Source organism: Sturnira hondurensis, unplaced genomic scaffold (assembly GCF_014824575.4).
Source record: "Sturnira hondurensis isolate 20B ecotype Veracruz unplaced genomic scaffold, ASM1482457v3 Scaffold0006413, whole genome shotgun sequence".
NCBI classification, from domain to species: domain Eukaryota; kingdom Metazoa; phylum Chordata; class Mammalia; order Chiroptera; family Phyllostomidae; genus Sturnira; species Sturnira hondurensis.
Window position 1 is genome coordinate 6,297,193 of NW_028079044.1, and position 20,015 is coordinate 6,317,207.

At 37.5% G+C, this 20,015-nt stretch overlaps 2 protein-coding genes across 4 annotated transcripts in view; both read left to right on the forward strand.

Moving 5' to 3' along the window:
* Window positions 1-1,707: 1,707 nt before the first annotated feature.
* Window positions 1,708-8,602, forward strand: LOC118988973 (kxDL motif-containing protein 1-like). The gene is made up of 2 exons (XM_037049035.1): window positions 1,708-2,097; window positions 8,515-8,602. The coding sequence occupies exons 1-2, from the start codon at window positions 1,745-1,747 to the stop codon at window positions 8,600-8,602; spliced, it is 441 nt and encodes a 146-aa protein (XP_036904930.1). The 5' UTR covers window positions 1,708-1,744.
* The window catches only part of CFAP36 (cilia and flagella associated protein 36), a 29,519-nt gene continuing 18,041 nt past the window's right edge, over window positions 8,538-20,015 (forward strand). The window contains exons 1-3 of one of the 3 annotated variants that reach the window (XM_037047947.1): window positions 8,538-8,840; window positions 12,118-12,182; window positions 12,799-12,900. In XM_037047947.1, the coding sequence (XP_036903842.1) occupies window positions 8,726-8,840; window positions 12,118-12,182; window positions 12,799-12,900 (282 nt within the window). In that variant the 5' untranslated portion in view covers window positions 8,538-8,725. The remainder of the gene's footprint in view (window positions 8,841-12,117; window positions 12,183-12,798; window positions 12,901-20,015) is intronic. The other 2 variants (XM_037047945.1, XM_037047946.1) reach the window with 2 other exon arrangements.

Consider the following 20,015-nt stretch of genomic DNA (forward strand, 5'->3'; position numbering starts at 1 on the left):
CAGCAACTACATTTTCACTACTATAAGACCTGTGGGGTTGGCTGTTGCTCCTTTACACTTCACTGGTTAGCCAAGACATTGGAGGTGAATGTCTGGGTCAAAGGGCACTAAATGGTCAACTTCCTTAAAATCACTCCTATAAAAAATGACATGATGTCTGGGTTTCACAAAAATGTTGATGATTGTTGAAGCATGGTGCTTCTTTTGTGTATATTTGCAAATTTGTATAGTTAAAAAGTTAAACCTAGAAACAAAACAAAAATCATTGTTCTCACAATTATAAGTGGTCAACTATTACAAGAAATAATTCTCAATCTCATTAAAAATTAAACATGGACACATTAAAATGATTTGTCCATATTTGTATGTATTTTTACCTTTCAGATGACAAAAAGCATTAAAACACTTAAGTTTTTAGTGCTGAAAAGGTGTGAAAAATAAACACATAATCTTTTGGTGAGAGTATCAGTTGGTACTGCCTTTAGAGGGCAATTTACTAACACTGATGGATAATTTTATAGTTCCCAAAATGTTTCATATCCTTACATCCAGAATTCTGCTTTTATTTTATAAAACTAGTCCACCAAGAATACAAAAATGCATGTACATTGATGCTTATTGTAGCACTGTTTATAAGAGCAAAATATTAGAAATGATTATAAATAAGATTTTAAATAAAGGTATGTCTGTATAATGAAGTACAACAGATGAATTTAAAAGAACAATTTTTGTGTTAATATGAAAGGATATTCTTGGAAAATGAGGTAAAAACAAATTGTGTAAGTGGGAATGTCCTCATTATCATTAAAGAAGATAATATATGTTAATATATGCATTTACAATAATCTGGAGGCCAATAACCACACAAGTACAGTGATTTTCTTTAGTTCTTAATAAAACTAGATTTTCAGTTTCCTAATTGTATAGTTCTATGATGGTTGAGTTTCTCACAATGTACATATATTACTTTTCCAAAAAAAGTAATAAAGATAAAATTTTAAAGTAAATAAATTCAAGAGTGTTTCCTAGCAGTCCTTAAAAAAATGTCGCAGTATTAAGACCAATTCCCTACTGCCTCCCACATCAGGACGGTTCCCAGTTGGGATGCTTCCATCTCTTCTGAAGATGGAGGAGGCTTTTTTCATCCTTTTTTGTTTGAGAGGCTTGATCTCAGTGTCCTGAACTTCAAATACAAGTCTCAGAATTTTCTGGACTATTTCTCCCAGAATATTCTAATAGGAAGTAGAGAAAATAGACACTCCCTGGCTTCCTTACTATGTATGCCAGAAGCCCACACTATCAGGGTCACCAAGCCCAAACGAGTGGCCTCCGCAGCAGGTGTTCAAGATGATTCATTGGCACTCAGGGAACAAGTGTTAGAATTTCAACCTAAATATTTTTATCTCATTCTTTGTTAATTTACATTTTTGAGTTTTGTTTTCTACTTGTATACTATACAATTTTTATATTTATTTATGGCTATGTACATGTATGTAGTTCATTAGTAAATGTATATTCACCTATTAAGGAAAATATTCAGAACACTTTTATAATGAAGCACTGGGTCAAAAAAATTTTTAGAGGCCATTGATCTAGACTATAGCTGCTGTTAAGAGAACTAAAGGCGGATCCAAGGCACATATAAACATGCTCTACATATCAGTCATCCTCCCCAAAGTCACCAATATAGTAGTTAAAAGNAGCAAGGCCGCCAGATGTGCAGGCAGCGGAGGAGGAGGAAGAGATGGACCCCCCGGACTCGGCCTCGAGGGTCTTCTGCAGCCGCATCCTGAGCATGGTGAATGTGGATGACGTCAATGCCATCATCCTGGCCCAGAAGAACATGCTGGACCGCTTTGAGAAGACCAATGAGATGCTGGCAAACTTCAATAACCTATCAAGTGCCCGCCTGCAGCAAATGAGTGAGCGCTTCCTGCACCACACGAGGACCCTAGTGGAGATGAAGCGGGACCTGGACAGCATCTTCCGCAGGATCAGGACACTGAAAGGGAAGCTGGCCAGGCAGCACCCAGAGGCCTTCAGCCACATCCCAGAAGCATCCCTCCTGGAGGACGACGATGAAGACCCCNGGATTGAGCACGGGCCTGCGAACCACATGATCGTGGTTCGATTCCCAGTCAGGGCACATGCCTAGGCTGCAGGCCAGTTCCCAGCGGGGGACTCATGAGAGGCAACCATACATTAATATTTCTCTCCTTCTCTTCCCCTCTAAAAATAAATAAATAAAAATCATTTTTTAAAAAGGGAGGGAGGTAAAAATAAAAAGAAGCAATAAACCACAAAAAGACACTGAATGTTTAGTGATGACATGAGTAGGCAAACTGCCGCACAGTTGGCATTGAGAATGCACCTTATCTGGAGCTCTTTATTTCAGGGTCTGGCATAGTGCTTGGCACATGGTAAGCACTCAATGAATAAAGAAAGGATTTTAAGCATTGCCGTTTTACACCAGATGAATATATTTAGCCACGACTTGAAACGACACTGTATTTTTTATTATTTCTTTGCTAATAAATCAAGCTGCTGAATATTTTGTAAGTTATGAGGAATAGAAAACAAAAGACATTGAAAAGAGAATAGAAATTCTGTGATGCTATCTCTGCAAATGCAATAGAAATCTAAAAATTCACTGGAGAACTTGAATATATGGCAGGGAGTTAATTATTTGCCAACCCATGGAAACCTCCTCCATCACTTTGCTGTTATGTAAACCAAATAACCAAGAAAGAATATTTGCAAAGAACCTATAATTTAGAACTTCTACATGGTCTTGTTATAGCCAGAATAAAAGCAATTTATAGGATTAAAGCAGTGACCTTTTTTCTCTCTTTATTTGAAAGCTGACTTTGGACTAGCAATTAGGTAGTTCATTGCTAATGTTTTACATGCTCTATAAATTACATATGAAAATGACATTCCTATTGCATTGGTATTTTTAGGCCTATTGCTAATAATAACTGAGCTATCTGATGTACAATGCAAGTGTATTTTGTTAAAATAAAAAAAAAATCTGCTCTTCCAGTAGTCACACCTTTGCTCCCTTCCCCAGGGCTATAAAAGAAAAATGGATTCTATTTAGGCAATTATGAGGCATTATATACCGAGACCATCATTCACATATTCATCAAGCATTCATTGTGCATCTCCTTGTGCCAAGCATTGTGTTGGCCTTTTAAATGCATTTGTGAAATTAAAGACTCTGCTTCCAGAGGAACTCACAGTCATTTCTCTAGCCTTTCTTGGTTAAATTAACAATCTTCAAAATATCAGAGTTATCTGATACTTCAAAGTATCATACTTACATACTTGTGCATGCATATGGATATATTGACTCATGGATATAACACAGTAATACAAAAGAAGTACTTAGCATTTAACCACGATTATTGCAGGATGTAAGATAGTTTCTCTTTAAAAAACTACACAGGTTCAAATGTCTTTGAAAACTGCATACTGTGTGATTTAGCAATGCTACTTTTAGGAAGGATAAAGATTCGGGGCAAAGATTTAGTTACAAGAATGCTTGCTGTAGGACTATTTTTCAAATAGTGCCAGAAATTCTAGATCAATATAGGCCTATTTACATAAATTCTGTTATATTCGCACAATAGAAAAGTAAGTGCTCTATAAACTGAGTAGTTTGTGTGCCCCTAAGATTAATATGTTGAAACCTTAACCCCCAATGTGGAGGTATTAGGAAGTGGGACCTTTGGTGATTAGGTCATGAGAGTTGACCTAATAATGGAATTATTACTACATAAATGGAATTAATTATGACCACCTCATTGGAATTATGACCACGTAAATGGAATTGATGCCCTTATGAAAGAGACTCTGAATAGCTCTCTTAACCTTCCCACTTCTGAGGACACCGAGAGAAGATGGCCATCTATGAACCAGGAAGCCAGTTCTCACTAGACACTAAATCTGCTGACTCCTTAGTCTTAAGTTTCCCAGCCTTCAGAGCAGCGAAAAATAAATTTCTGTTGTTTATAAACCACCTGTTTATGGTGTTCTGCCTTAGCGGCCTGAGCCAAGGTACTAGGTACATTCAAAAATATCATGTAGAGTTCTGGCTGGTGTGGTTCAGTGGACTGAGCGTGAACCAAAGGGTCACTGGTTCTATTCCCAGTCAGGGCACATGCCTGGGTTGCGGGCCAGGTCTCCCATAGGGGGCACGTGAGAGGTAACTACACATTGATGTTTCTTTCCCCTCTTTCCCCCTCCCTTCCTCTCTCTAAAAATAATAAAATCTTTAAAAAAAAAACATCATGTAGATATGTTTTGATCGACATGGAAAAATTTCTGTGATGTGTTATAAAGTGAAAATGGGGAGTTACCTTGTTGCTTAAGTATCAAATACAGGGAGCTGCAAGCTCTGACTTGGCTCTGACATTGGGCAAGAACCTTGACATCGTATAGTCTCAGTTTTTCCATCTATAATGGGCTGAATTGTGTCCCCCAAATTCATATGTCAAAGTCCTAATCCTTAGCACTTAAGAGTTAGACTGTATTTGGAGACAGGACCTCTAAGGGGTAATGAAGTTAAAATGAAGCCTTTAAAGTAGGCCCAAGTTCAATATGGATATGTAGGGGAGGAAAAGGAATCATTTCCTCTGTCCTCTTAGGTTTAGTAGCTAGGGCCTGTGAATTAAACTGACAAAAAAACAAATTAACAGGAGAGAAGGAATATAATTTTACTAATATTTAAAATTTTGTGTGTATGAGGGCTTCATGAAGAAGTGAGAAAGTTGAGAGTAGACAGACAGGGCTTACATACTATTACATACTATTGTAACAAAGGGCGATAAATGGTAAAGAAGTGACTAGCACAGGAAAGGGGATTTGTTTGGCTTTTTAACTGTGCAAGAGTGACTAGGAAGTACATGGGGTGGGTTAAGATACTTTTGAATGGAAGATCGAGATTATTTTCGTAAGGTCTGTTACTGCAGACTCGTCTCAGCACTGTCTCCTCATCTCCAGAGATAGGAGCACAGTCCTCTCCTCTCCTCTTCCTGGTGTAGGCGCTGTACCTTTTTCATGGGAAATGTATGCCCTGCTTTCATGCACGTAGCAGAGAGCTATTTCTGTGTCTGCTGTTTTTCAGTTTCCTTCAGCCCAAAACAATCAATGTGCTGAAGTGGTGTATATGGGGGTATCATATTCTGATCCACTTCAACTGATGTCCTTCTACAAAGAAATTTGAATACGAATGGGTAAAGAGAGAAGACCAAGTGGGCACAAGATGTGGGCAAGAAAGCAGCACCAAGAAGCCAAGGATAGAGGCTGTAGGAAAAATCAACGCTGCTGACGTGTTGATCTTCGATTTCTCCATCTCCAGAACTGTGAGAAAATAAAATTCTGTTGTTTAAGGTACCCACTCTGTGGTGCTTTGTTACAGTGGTCCTAGCAAACTAACACATCATTTATAAGACAAGAAAAACATTTTAAAAAAGATTTTTAAAGTTTATTTTTAGAAAGAGAGGGAGTGAGGGAGAAAGAGAAGGAGAGAAACATCAATGTGTGAGTTGCCCCTTGCATGTCCCCAACTGGGGGCCTGGCCTGCAACCCAGGCACGTGCCCTGGCAGGAGTCAAACCCATGTTCTTCTGGTTTACAGGATAACGCTCCAACCATCTGAGCCACACCAGCCAGAGCAAGACTGCATTTCTTAATCCTTTAGTAAGGCAGAGGCTCAGTTGCCACACAGGAGATGGGGAGAAGCAGGAGATTTCAGTAGAAGTGTGAAAGGAGAGATGCGAAATAAAGCGAATGGTTTCTTATAACCATGCTGCAAGTTGCTAAAAAAAAAAGCATCTAGATTACATAATAGGTACTGAGCATTTACTAACTACCAAGCATGGCCCCAGTACTTTCTATATGTGTTTTCTAATTAAACCTCTTATATGTATGTGTGTGCATGATGGAGTTGTGTGTCATGTATGTGTCTATGTGTTATCTATTTTTGTCTCTTCTGTTACAACAACACACATCTTCAAAATGAAAATTTGTTCATATGTAGTGGATAAAAGGCAATAACATGGCTAAAATGAGAAGTCATGATTTTTCAAGAGATGATTATGTTTGCATTGTGGCAAAACATGAAATAACACTACCTGACTGAACAAAGCGTTCTGTAATAAAATGCCTGAGAGACACCCACCACCCACCTCATCCTGCTCTTACTCCAGTGTATGACATGCACTGCCCTATGAGAGTGTGCACTGTTCTTCTGAGCTTTTGTTTGTTTCATGATGAGCATATTGAATATATTATATTAAGCCTGTACAAGCATCCTGGTTATAAGACTCCAAAGTAGTGAATAAAAAGAAAAGCTTTACGTTTTGAGGGGAACATTGAAATAATACAATGTTTAGAAATAAATGAGAGAACTTACAGGCCTGAGGGAATCTACATTGCTAACAGTCAGGAACAAGGATGAAAAAATAAACAAAAGAAGAGCTTGTGCTTCTCAGTTATCATCTGCTGCTATCGCAATTGTTCCCAATTGAAGGCTTTGAAGAGATCAGGGTGAAGACTGTAATGCCAAGTGATGCCCAGTGCAGTTGAATAGCACTTTGTGGCCTCTAGGCTCATTAGAAATACAAGCAACTCCTTTATGAAAAGAGGGCATTCTCAGAACAAAAGTGGGACTTCTATTTTAGGATGGCTAGAAAACAGAGAAACAGAACAATAAATGAGAGTAATCCAACTCTGGTAACACAGTATTTTGCCCTAAGGATGATGATGTCCTTCTTTCATTTTACCTCTTTATAGTAATTGAAAAACCACTGCACTTTACTGCACCAATTTTCAGCAAATGGTGTCTGGAGCATGGCTATCCACAAAGGAAAATAATTAATGTATTACCTCCCATGTAAAGTAGATATGAAAAATACAAAACTGCTATATGGCAAAAGACATAATGAACTAAAAGGTAAATGACAAAACATATAATTGTAGCTTGTGACAAAGAGTTAGAATTCTTATATAATGTGTAATAAACTTACAAATCAGTGCGAAAAAATAAAGACCATCTCAGTAAGAAATGGTCAAAGGATATGAAAAGATAAACAGGAGGAAACATAAAGGCTAATCAACATAAACCAGTGCTCAGTTTCAAATTTAAAAATACAAATTAAAAATTTGCATCATTTTTAACCTATTAGATTGGCAAAAGCATTTTTCAAAAATTTTTTAAAAAATAAGTTCAGTTTTTCTCTTTGGAATGAATTTATTCAAAGGAAATAAGACGGGTTCAAAAATATATGTGCAAGTGTGTTCATTGCAGAATTTTTTTAAATATTTTATTTATTTATTTTTAAAGAGAGGGGAAGGGAGGGAGAAGGAGAGGGAGAGGAACATCAATGTGTGGTTGCCTCTTGCTCACCCCTGACTAGGGACCCAGCCCTCAACCCAGGCATGTGTCCTGACTGGGAATCCAACCAGCAACCCTCAGGTTGGTTCTCAGGCCAGGACTAAATCCACTGAGCCACACCAGCCAGGGCTACAGAATTGTTTATAAGTTTAAAAAATGGAAGTAATATCATCTAGTAATTGATCATTAGTACAATAAATCAATATATATATATATATATATATATTTTCATTTAGCAATTCTGGAGATTATACCCCTTGGAAAAGTCAATAAAACCAACATTTCTTAAAGCCACAAAGATGTTTATTTCAGCAGTTTGTAGAGGGTCAAAATGGTACAATACACCCACATCAGGGAGGGAGAAAAGAACAAAACTGCACCCTAATGATCACATCTATGCATCCATAAAGATAGTACATATATACACTAATGAAATAAAAATTGATTAAATGGTAGTTTATGGAGTACTATGCAGATGTAAAGAAGGAAGTTTTATATTTTTATATGAAACAGTGGTCATATATTAACCACAAAAAGTTCTGTAACTGTACACACATGTCCCTATTTATGTAAATATATGTTTGTTTGGAGATATTCTGAGACAACAAGCACTTTGACCATGGACACTCATCTAATAGTTCATTTGATGTTATTTGACCTAAATTTGGTTACATAAACACTGAAATGAATAATAACTTTGACTTTGCCTTTGAAAAGCTCTTAATTCTAGTTTGTTTTCTACCTATGCATGGACGGTTCAAGACCAATGGAGGTATAAAAGACAAAGCCCGAAGAGCCAATCAGCAAGTCTTACAGAGCTACTGCGCCCGGCTTTGTATTTTCAAACGACCCTTTAATTACAAACTCTTTTAGACTAGCAGGTTTGCAAGTGGTTGGCTCTTAGTTGGGTTCAAAACCCCTCAAGCCCTTTCAGCCAGAGACCCCGCTGTAAACCCATCGATCCACTTCCGAGCCTTAGCTACCGCGCACTTCTCCGAGAAGGGAACATGTGGGCTCAGTAACTCCGGACCAATGGGCAGAAGACTATTCTTGATTTATTGTTCTTTTCTAGCCAATAGGAAACGTACTTCCAATGCTCCTCTCTAAAATGCGCAGGCTCCGCGGAAGCAAGCTCCACTTCCGGGAGCAGTTGCCGAAGCACAGCAGTTGCCATAGCGACCATTTTACGTTAACTAGTTTGTAGCTTTCATCCACGGAGCCAGAGGGGGCAGCTCTTCACCAATTCGTTCCCGACTCCCTGTGGTGGAAAGACCTTAGCTGGCTGCGGGGGCCTGGCCCAAGGTTCCGAGGCGCTCGCGGAGTCCGGATGGCTGCGGAAGAGGAGGAGGAGGTAGAATGGGTGATGGAGAGCATCGCGGGGTTCCTGCGAGGCCCGGACTGGTCCATCCCCATCTTGGACTTTGTGGAGCAGAAATGTGAAGGTAAAAACCGGAACCCGAACTGACAGTTCTTTCTTGCCTCTTTCACACCAGCCGTCGCCAGGGCGGTGGTCTCCCCAAACCATCTCCATCTCTCCGGTCTCCACTTATGTCCGCCAGGTTTAGAGCTGGGTTTGTAGGAGGTTTTGCTGTCACTACGCCAGCGTTTTCTTTGACAGTACTGGAAACGGGGCACTGAGACTCCCCTCCCTCTGGGCCCAAGCACACATCCGAGTAACGTTAGCCTTGAAGCCCATGTTTGGTCTCTCCCCCGATCCTGCACGTTTCTGCTCTAGGCAGGTGCACTGTTTGAATGGGCTTGCTTCTTCAATAGCTTCCCAGTGGTTTGGGGGGAGTAGGGTCAGTTTGCCTCTGAGTTGTGTCAGATCCCAACCACTGACCGCAGAAAGGGCCATGTGAGTACTGCAGGCCCAGAACCGGCGGCCCGGTGGTCTGTATTCATTTTATTGAGCTTTGACTCTCGGCTATACCAAAAATGGGTGCTGGTGGTGGGGGTATCTTTTAACAAATGAGGCACTTAATATTCCCTGTGAGGGAAGGTCATCACCAGGTTCTGATCAGTTCATTGACACTGGGAGTTCGGCATTCAGTCCTTGAAGACAAATTAGGAGCCAGAAATCATGTCCTAGGAATGAATGCCCAACTGTTACTGTGGTTGTTTAGCCCCGCAACACTTTGATGGTAGTAATAGCCATTAATCGTTTGAACTTCTGCCTTATGCTGGAGGGATTAGACTTGTTTTGTTAGGTTCAGTGGGTAGAACTAGGGTCAGTGGGTACAAGCTCCAGGAAACCAAATTTCTTCAAAGTGCTTCATAACACAGTGCATAGCAGAGAAGTTAGCCTTCCTCAGAAGGTATTGAGCTCTGGGGGCAGTAGCAGTGTTTGAATATACCTGACAGCAACTTATTGGAAATGTTACAAAGGGGGAATTCAGCTATCAAATGGTTGGTTATCTTGGGGGCCCTTTAAGAATCCTTTCAGCCTTAAGATTCCATGAATGTGGTAGAGAGAAGTTTGACCATTGAGTCTTTTCATTACAATAATTGAAATTCAAATAATATTTACCATATATTATTTCTATCGGTAATTTTTAAAGAAATTAAAAATAATGTATATTTGTGCTTTTTAAAGAATTCAAAATGCTATTTTGAAACTGATGAACCATGTGGAATTCTGACCTCCTTTATGAGAAAAAGAAATTCTGTCATCTTTTGATTCCATTTGCCCTACAGCAACTAAATGCTGAACTGAAAAAAAAAATCAAGCATTGTTCTTCCTTTTTTATCCCCAAATATCTAAAGTGGCTCCATCTCAGTAATAATGCACCTGATTGTGTGATTATTTTTTTTGCAGGGAAACAGTAATCCTCACCTTTATAAATATGTAATGTAGTAATTTGTTTTCAGAATTAACCAAAAACAGCTACTGTATTCTATATGTGCCTATTGTTATATAGAGCAGATGACGAGGAAATGAAAGTAACATTCCAGTGACCCTTGAAATAAGTCTTTATACTCCACTGACTTTGGGTTGTCAGTGTGCTCTGCTCCACCTTGTCTCTTTTAAAGAATAGTTTTCTACAACTCTGTGATATCAGCATTTATTTCAACAAACATTGATTCAGTGCCCTTGTGCTAGAAGATGGGGATAGAAAAGATGAATAAAACAAAATCCTTGTGCTTGAGAAATTTATAATTTAGTGGGGAAGCCAGGCAGGTAGATGGAATTTAAATATAAAATGGCAGGTGTTATAATAAAGGTAGGCACATGGTGTGATATTGTAGAGCAAGGTATCTAACCAGCCTAGGAGCTGGGAGCCGGTAGTAGACCATGAAGAATGTGCCACCTACAATATCTTGAAGAATGGCTAGGACAAGGGGGCCAGGTAAAGGCAAAAAGATCTAGGACTGGCTTGAATAAAGGAGTGGGGTTTGAAGTGCTAACTGGGTTGTATTTGGTGTTATTCCAGGCAATAGTATTTGGTGTTATTCCAGGCAAAGATTGGGTGTTGGAGTAGTGGGAGAGAGACTTGGGATCCAATCTTGGAGGGTTTTGTCTGGCCTTCTAAGGATTTTGTACTTATTCTCTAGGCAAAGAGCAGTCATTCAAGAGTCTTTTTTTTTTTTTTTAGATTTTATTTATTTATCTTTAGAGAGGAAAGGAAGGAGAGAAGGAGAGAAACATCAATGTATGGTTGCCTCTCGTGAGTCCCCTGCTGGGAACTGGCCTGCAACCCAGGCATGTGCCCTAACTGGGAATTGAACCACGATCATGTGGTTCACAGGCCCGTGCTCAATCCACTGAGCTACACCAGCCAGGGCTCAAGAGTCTTAAATAAAAAAATAATTTAAAAAAACTACTAAAGTTAGTTTTGCATTTTTTGAAAGATTGGGGTTTTTAAAAAAGTTTATTATTTGTAATTCTTGAATTTGTCTTATTTCTCTAATTAGATTGTTAACTTCTTGAGGAAATATATATCTAATGTATACTGCTTCACACATATGATTCAGTAAACATTTGTTTTGGTTTTATTTAACTTCAGTATTGATTTATATGTAACAAAAATGGCCTACTCACTTGAAGTAAAATTTTCATAAGCAAAGGTCCAGTACTATAAAATAATCTGGAGCCTATTGTAAAAGGAATTAATGTTTAAAAACTATTAATAATCCATATAAAGAAATTGTTGCTTTATATTATTGATTGAAAAATAGCAAATTAGTGTTTGTCTTACATATGAAGTAGATTTTAAGTAGGAAAATAACTTGTTTACAATTAGCACTACATGCACATAGGGGTGGGCAAAAGTAGGTTTACAGCTGTTCATATGGAAAATCATACAAGAATAAACTCTGTTTCGTGTACTCAAGCTGTAAACTCTTGTCCACACTTGCAGAGAATGTATGTATAAGTATTAATATATACTTGTAAGTGTATATACCAGTATGTATATGTAAGATATAAGTAGACTTTTATTTTATTTTTATTTTCTTTAACATTTTCTATATTTATTTTTAGAGAGAGGGGAAGGGAAGGAGAAAGAGGGAGAGAAACATCAATGGTGTGGTTGCCTCTCATGTGCCTCCTACTGGGGACCTGGCCTGCAACCCAGGCATGTGCCCTGACTGGGAATCACACCAGCAACTCTTTGGTTTGCAGGCCTGTGTTCAATCCACTGAGCTCCACCAGCCAGGGCTAGACTTTTATATTAGCATTAATGAAATGATTTTTATGCAATATTTTTATCTTAAATTTAGTTTTTGATGATGAAGAAGAAAGTAAATTGACCTACACAGAGATTCATCAGGAATACAAAGAACTAGTGAGTATTTTTTCACTGATTTTTAAAGGTAATTAGAATAATGGTAATTTTAGCTCTTCTAAATTACAAAATTTATTTGTCCATTAAAATTCTTTAATTTAAAAAAATACAGTCTACCTTCGCAGTACTACCAGGCTCCAAGGGTTATCTCAGCATCTCATCCTTATGACTTCTTATCTCTTATACTCTAGCATCTAAGGAATGGATTTGGGACAACTGTGTTAAAGGATCTTGCATCTAGTCTTTGAATTTTATTCTTCTTCTGCCAATGCATCCAAGGAAGTATTAATTATCAATTTAGTCAGGGTTGTCTTGTGATTTAAAAAAATCACTCTGGGTAGCAAAAGATTTGTACCTTATCAAACTTCATAATCCTGACTTCAGTTATTTCTAGTAAAAGAAATAAAATTTCATTTGATTCTCTGCAAAAATTTTAACTTTTTGTTGGTTGCTTTTTTAATGAAAGACATTACCACTGCCACATAATATAATTTTATGTAGATTAATAATTACAAACAAGTGTTTGATCATACTTTTCTATACTTACACTTAACATGAAAACTGTCATTTTGAATTTTTCTATGTAAAGTATAAAAGTTAAACTTTCTCTTTTTAGGTTGAAAAGCTCTTAGAAAGTTACCTCAATGAAATTGGAATTAATGAAGATCAATTTCAAGAAGCATGCACTTCTTCCCTGGCAAAGACCCACACATCACAGGTTTTTGCTTCTGTGTTATTCCATAACATATATTGATGGTTTTGACAAAAACATCTGTGGTTTCACTTAAATTTGCCATGTTTGATTGTCAAAGTATAATATTCTTGACATTGTACTAATTCATCATATTCAAGTTCTTTTTTATAACTACCTTGAAAAATGATAATTTGAGACATTAATTGATGTCTCAAAGTTAAAAAGAACTTTCTGAACTCAGAACTATAGTAGATGACAGGGTTTAGCCAAACCACCGTTTTATTTGTATAGGTCTCTGAGAGTTTTGTAGGTGTCCCGATTTCAATCTTAGTGAATCCATAGTACGTGGTTCCCAGGGCTTCCTTGGAACTACTTATATTGTTTTACTAGTTCTGCCGTACTGGGCTGAAGTAGATAAGAAATTGGTACTATTTTACTTCCATTTAGAGATGGGAAAACTAATGCACAAATACATTAAGCAACTAATGTAAAGTCCATGGCTAAGTAAGTGGTAGAACCAGGGTACCAGCCCAGGCCCCCCACCTGAGAGCCCCTTGCTTAGGCCAAGGATAGGGCTATGTTGCTACTACCAAACAGCCTTCTTCTCAAAGAGATGTGTTAGCTTTCCAGCATCTACCAAATAAACTATAATTCCTTAGTGAGATGATAATGAGGACTGTCTGTATATGACCAGAAATTGCATTTTTAGCCTTCTTCTCCTGCTATTGTTTTCTAACACGGTATGTACTATAGTCACTCCAGGCTGTTTGCCTTAAAAGCCTTTATGCCCCTAGCTTTGCTTGTGCTATTCCTTTATTATGTAATGTTTGCCCCCCACCTCCCTACCCCTTTCCTAACTCAGAAAAATCCTCCTCTTTTGGTTCACAAGCTGAGCTCAATCTACTGAGCCATACCAGCCAGGGCTGAAAAATCCTCCTCCTCATCAGGTCCTGGATTAAATGTTACTTGTTAAGTCAGCTTTCCTGATCCCTCTAGTCTGACTAGTGCTTACTTGGCCTCAGTGGGTACTTACATTTTTGGTACTAGATTCGGAGTTTCCTTCAAGTCTGTTTGCCTTACTAGATTGTAAATCCTTTGAGCTGTTTTAGTATCTTCACATTCCCAGCATCTAGCACAGAGATGAGAATTTAGATCCTAGTAGGTAGTTCTTAATTATTGTTAGCTTACATTATTTTTTTTATTGTGGCTCTTCTAAGAGCTTGCTTTGACTATTACTTGATCCAGTACTTCCTGCTATAGTTCTTTTTCCACAACTTTTGCTCATTGATCACCTCTAATTATAGAAACAGAAAATCTTTAATATAACATGACATTTAAAGAAACACTAAATGTTACTGGCATGCCCACACTAGTGTAAACAAACATTTTATTAGCTAATAATCCTATAAAATAAAAGTTGTTTTACAATTCACCAATAGTTTTTGTTCAATATGCACCATAGTTTTAGTTTAAGACATTTGCATTTGTTTTTATTTTTCTTGTTTTTCAGGAATATTTTCTGCTTTGGTTAATGTTTGTCAACATCTTAATTAAGCTATTGTGAATGAGTCTGAATTACTTTGTGAATAAAGATCTTCATAATGATATTAGATACATCCATCTTTTGATTTTGTTATCAGAATAACTTTAAATTACTTGTGAATGAAGATGTCCAGAATTTTAAAATTTTCTTTTCAGATCGAGAATAACAGATCTTTCTCTTTTGCTCTATTATATAACACCTTTTGATTTTGATTTATTTGGAATTGATTGGTACAAGGAGATAAGCCTTTTGACACAGACAGAGCTGGATGTGACTCATAGATCTTTCATATATTAGCTGCAAGACCACAGACAAAAGTTGTTTTACAGTTTTCCCTTCTTATCCATTCTGATTCTAAATTTCCACATCCATAAAACAAGGATAGTATCTACTTTGAAAGATTTTTGTGAAATTGAAGAGATAATGTTCATAAAGCATTTAGCATAATACCTGACACATATAAGGTCGTCTATAAATGGAAGTAACTCTCTTAATTATCAGTAGCTATTTTGGTGGTTGATTAGCACTGTGCTAATCAGGCCAGGGTCATGGGTTCAATCTCCATGTGGACTAGTTAGCTTTATTCTTTTTTGGAGCAAACTCTAGCACCAGATACTGAATAGCAACATGATCGAATCAGCCAAGGCCGTCACCGTTACCAGAAAAACAGCTCAAAGAATGTTGGTTATTGCTTTGTAGCAATTGCATCATCTTTATACATAAGATTGGAATGCTAATTCCATTATGCCCTTACTGGGTGCCTAAGAAGGAATTCAAGAAACCAATTCCTTACCCTATGTAATTTAGGAAGTAGTTTTTATTTCGTTTTGGTTTGCCTGATTTGATTTTGGTTTTAAACCAGTTGTCAGCTCCCATTATATTGTATTGCTAATGCCAACTGGAAAGATTATTTTTACCTAGTTGGTCATCATTAGACCTAAAGCACTGGTCCTGGACATTCTTTCTGTATTAAAGTCAGCAGGAGTAATAGGGGGTCTAATGATATTAACGAGCCCCGACCGGATAGTTCAGTTGGTTAGAGCACTGTCCTGATACACCAAGGTTGCAGGTTTGATCCCTATTCAGGGCACGAGTAAATTTGTGCAAGAGTAAACCAATGAATGCGTAAATAAGTGGAACAACAAATTGATGTTTACCTCTCTCCATTCCTTTCTCTAAAATCAATAAATTAAAATTTAAAAACATGACCTTAATGAAATAAAGAACTCTAGTAAAAAAAAGAAAAAAAAGACTTTGGGCCGTGGCTTGTGTGGCTCAGTGGATTGAGTGCCGGACTGCAAATCAAAGGGTCACTGGTTTGATTCCCTGTTTGATTCCCTGTCAGGGCATATGCCTGGGTTGTGGGTTGGGTCCCCAGTAGAGGGTGAATGAGAGGCAACCACGAATTGATGTTTCTCTTCCTCTCTTTTTCCCTCCCTTCACCTCTGTCTAAAAATAAATACTCTTCAAAAAATTTTTAAAAAGACATTGGAAGAACATGTGTGTATTATATAAATCTGTCCAGAAAGTATCCATCCAGAATCAGCTAGTTCTCTCACTGCCAGTTGCTGTTCTTTGTTGATTGCAGCCTGTACACATTCAACAGTCTCAGGTGCTCTGCTTGTTGCAGGCCTTCCAGAGTGTGGGTCCCTTTCAGGAGATTCTTCACCACCTTTGAAGCATCTGTGCCGCGCTTTTACTTGTGCTGCACTCACTGCATCATCCCCGAAAGCCTACTGAGTCATCCGAATAGTTTCTCCAAAGGACTGTTCAAGCTTAACGCAAAATTGTAGGCAGATTCATTGCTCTACTCCCTCAGTCATTCTGAATTCGACAGCCACACAGTACATGTTCTCACTCAATGGCATCCATCACCCCCACTGACTAGTACATTGAAGTCATCATTGTTCACACACATGCATTATAGTCCACTCTCCTTGGCTGCTAGGTTACATTGATGTCACACAAACCATTCTTGCTATATATATTAAACTACAAATATAGTTTAATATAGAAAAAGCTGGACTTTTTCCAGACAGACCTCATTGTATGTGTGGTTTCTTTAAAAGTACTTATGACTTACGATATTTTTCTCAATGATCCATAAAATTATGACAATATAATACTGAGATATTTATTATTTTACTAGTCTTCAGTTGAATTACTAATTCTGTGGTATTTTCCATTTGAAATAGCCAAAAGTGACTCTTCATTGCCAATGACTGCTTTTTGGTGAGAATAGAGCACATCATTGATTTTGATGCCTTGCAAGAGCCGGAGACTTGTATATGGCAAGCTATTTCTTGCTTTTGTTGTGTTTTTACTTGATTTGTTTTGACATTTGTACAATAGACATTAATACCTTCAGAAACATTTGTAATAATAGTAATTTGGGAGAAGTATGCTTTTTTCCCCAATAACTTGGATCATTGAAAGATTACACGTGTAGGCCCTGGCTGGCTTAGCTCAGTGGATTGAGTGCAGGCCTGTGAATCACACGATCGTGGGCGCATGCCTGGGTTGCAGGCCAGCTCCCCGCAGGGGACACACCAGAGGCAACCACACATTGATGTTTCTCTCCCTCTCTCCTTCCCTTCCCCTCTGAATATAAATAAATAAAATTTTTAAAAAAAGAAAGATTACATTGATTTGTAGTGTAACTTTCATTTTCTAAAAATACACACAGGGTAATTAATATTTTGTGTAAGTGTTGGTAAGACTTCAAAAAATTAAGAGTTTTTTTTAGAGCAGTTTTGGGTTTACAAAAAATTGAGCAGATAGTAGATTCTTAATATTAACATCTTTCATTAGTGTACTATACGAGGTCTGTCCTAAAAAAGTCCAGCTATTGTTCATATAATGAGAATGGTTTGCACGACATTCTCATTATATTAACTTTGTAACTTGGGAGTCAAGGAGAGTGGACTGTAATGCACATGTGTGAACAATGATGATTTCACTGTACTAGTCTTTGGGGGTGGTAGATGCTGTTGAGTGAGCATGTGTACTGTGTGGCTGTTACATTCAAAATGACTGAGCGAGTAGAGCAACAAATCTGCATCATACTTTACATTAAGCTTGAACATTCCTCTGCAGAAACTATTCAGATGATTCAGAAGGCCACAGGTAGGGACAACTGGTGATTGGCAGCTTCATCATGACAACACTCCCACACATACATTTATGTCTTGTGTACAGTTTTTGGGTAAAAAATGAAATCACTCAGGTGACTGAGCCTCACTACAGCCCAGATTTGGTGCCCTGTTAGTTCTGGCTTTTCCCAAAACTAAAATCACCTTTGAAAGGGAAGAGATTTCAGACCATCGATGAGAATCAGGAAAATGTGACGGGGCAGCTGATAGTGATTGGGAGAACTGGGTGAGGTCCCAATGTGCCTACTTTGAAGGGGACCGAGGCATCATTGTCCTATATACAGGGTTTCTTATATCTTTGTTTTTCAATAAATGTTTCTATTTTTCATGTTGCATGGCTGGATACTTTCTGAACGGACCTTATATTTGTTAGCAATTAATGAGTCAATATTGATATATTATTATTAACTGAAGCCTGTAGTTTACATTAGGGTTTACTTTTTGTGTTTTATAGTTTTATGGATTTTGACAAATACATAACATCATATATCCACCATTATGGTGTCATACAAAATAGTTTCAGCACCTTACAAATCCCCTTTGCTCCACATATTCATCCCCTCCATCCTTGCCTTGAAATCCTGGCAACCACTGACCTTTTCGCCGTCTTTCCAGTTTTGCCTTTTCCAAAATGTCGTATAATTGGGATCATAGAGAATGTAGCCTTTTCCACACTGGCTTCTTTCATTTAAGCAATATAAATTTAAGGTCCCTTCATGCTGATTTGTAGTTTAATATTTTTTTATTGTGGAATAATATTCCAGTATATGAATGTACCACAGTTTGTTTATCCATTTGCCTTTTGAAGGACATTTTGTGGCTTTTAGTCTTTGGAAATTATGTATAGAGCCACTATAAATATTTATACTCAGGCTCTTGTGTGAACATAAAGTTTTCGACTCATTTGAGTAAATACCTAGGAGTGAGAGCTTGCTGGATTAAATGGTAAGATTAAGTGTAGTTTTGTAAAAAACTGCCAAACTCTCCTCTAAAGTAGCTTACCAGTGATAGGGAATATGGTCAATAATATTGTAATAACTATGCATGGTATCATAGGGGTGCTAGGCTTAATGAGGTGATCTCTTCATAAGGTATATAAATGTCTAATCACTGTGTTGTACACCTGAAACTAATATAATATTGTATGTCAACTGTAATTGAAAAATAATTAGAAAGATTAAAGTAGCTGTACTATTCTGCATTTTCACCAGTAATGAAAGGAGTTCCCATTGCTCCACATCTTCATCAACACTTGATATTGTCAGTTGTTTTGGTTTTAGCCATTTTGATAGATACATAGTGTGGTATCTCATTGTTTTCTTTTGTTCATATTTAAATTGAATTGTTAGTTTTCAAATTGTTGAGTTGTAAGAGTTCTTTGATTTTTTTTAATTGATTGATTTGAGAGAGAGAGAGAGAAACAAAGAGAAACATTGATTTGTTGTTACATTATTGATGCATTCATTGGTTGATTCTTGCATGTGCCCTGACTGGGTTGGAACTTGCATCCTTTATATATGTGGATGACACAGTACTTTTGTTGCACCTCACAGATTTTGATATGAGTGTTCTATTTTCATTTAGTTAGACATATTTTAAATATTTCTCTTGAGACTACTTCTTCTTACATATATGTGTTATTTGGAAGTGTGTTGTCTCCAAGTATTTTAGATTTTTCCATCTGTTGTTCTGTTTCAGGTTTCTAGTTTAATTCCATTATGGTCTGAGAGCAACTTTGTAGCATTCTTATGTATGTATGTATGTGTGTATGTATTTATTCAGAGAGAGATAGAGATAGAGAGACAGACAGACAGACAAACATTGGTTGAGAGAAACATCAATTGGTTGCCTGCCATATGCATCCTGCCCAGGATGGAACCCAGAACCCAGGCATGTGCCCTGACCAGGAATTGAACTTGCAACCTTTCAGTTTTGGGCACGATCCTCCAACCAAATGAGTGACACTGGAAACCTAGGGCTGGTTCCTATTCTTTTAATTTATTAAGATGTGTTTTTTTGGTCCCAATGTTGTCTATTTTAGTGAATGTTTTATGTGAGCTTGAGAAGAATGTGTATTTGCCTGTTGTTGGATAATGTGAGTTGGATCCAGTTGACCGAAAGTGCTGTTCAGTTTGTCCTTCCTGGTTTTCTGCCTGCAGAATCTGTCCATTACTGATGGGGGGGTTGAAGCCTCCAACTCTAATAGTGAGTTCATCTACTTCTCCTTGCAGTTCTAACTCTTAATGGAGTGGTGTGAGTGCATGAAATCACTTGTACCTTTCACAACTATGTTGTAATTTAACTCTGATCAAAGATAATAATAGGGTAACCTTAGGCTAAGTATAAATGTGCTTAAATGTCTTTTAAACTTTTTTGTCATATTCTTAAAGACTCAAGTGTTCATTTTTTTGTTAATGTGTTTTTCTCAAACATAGATAACATCA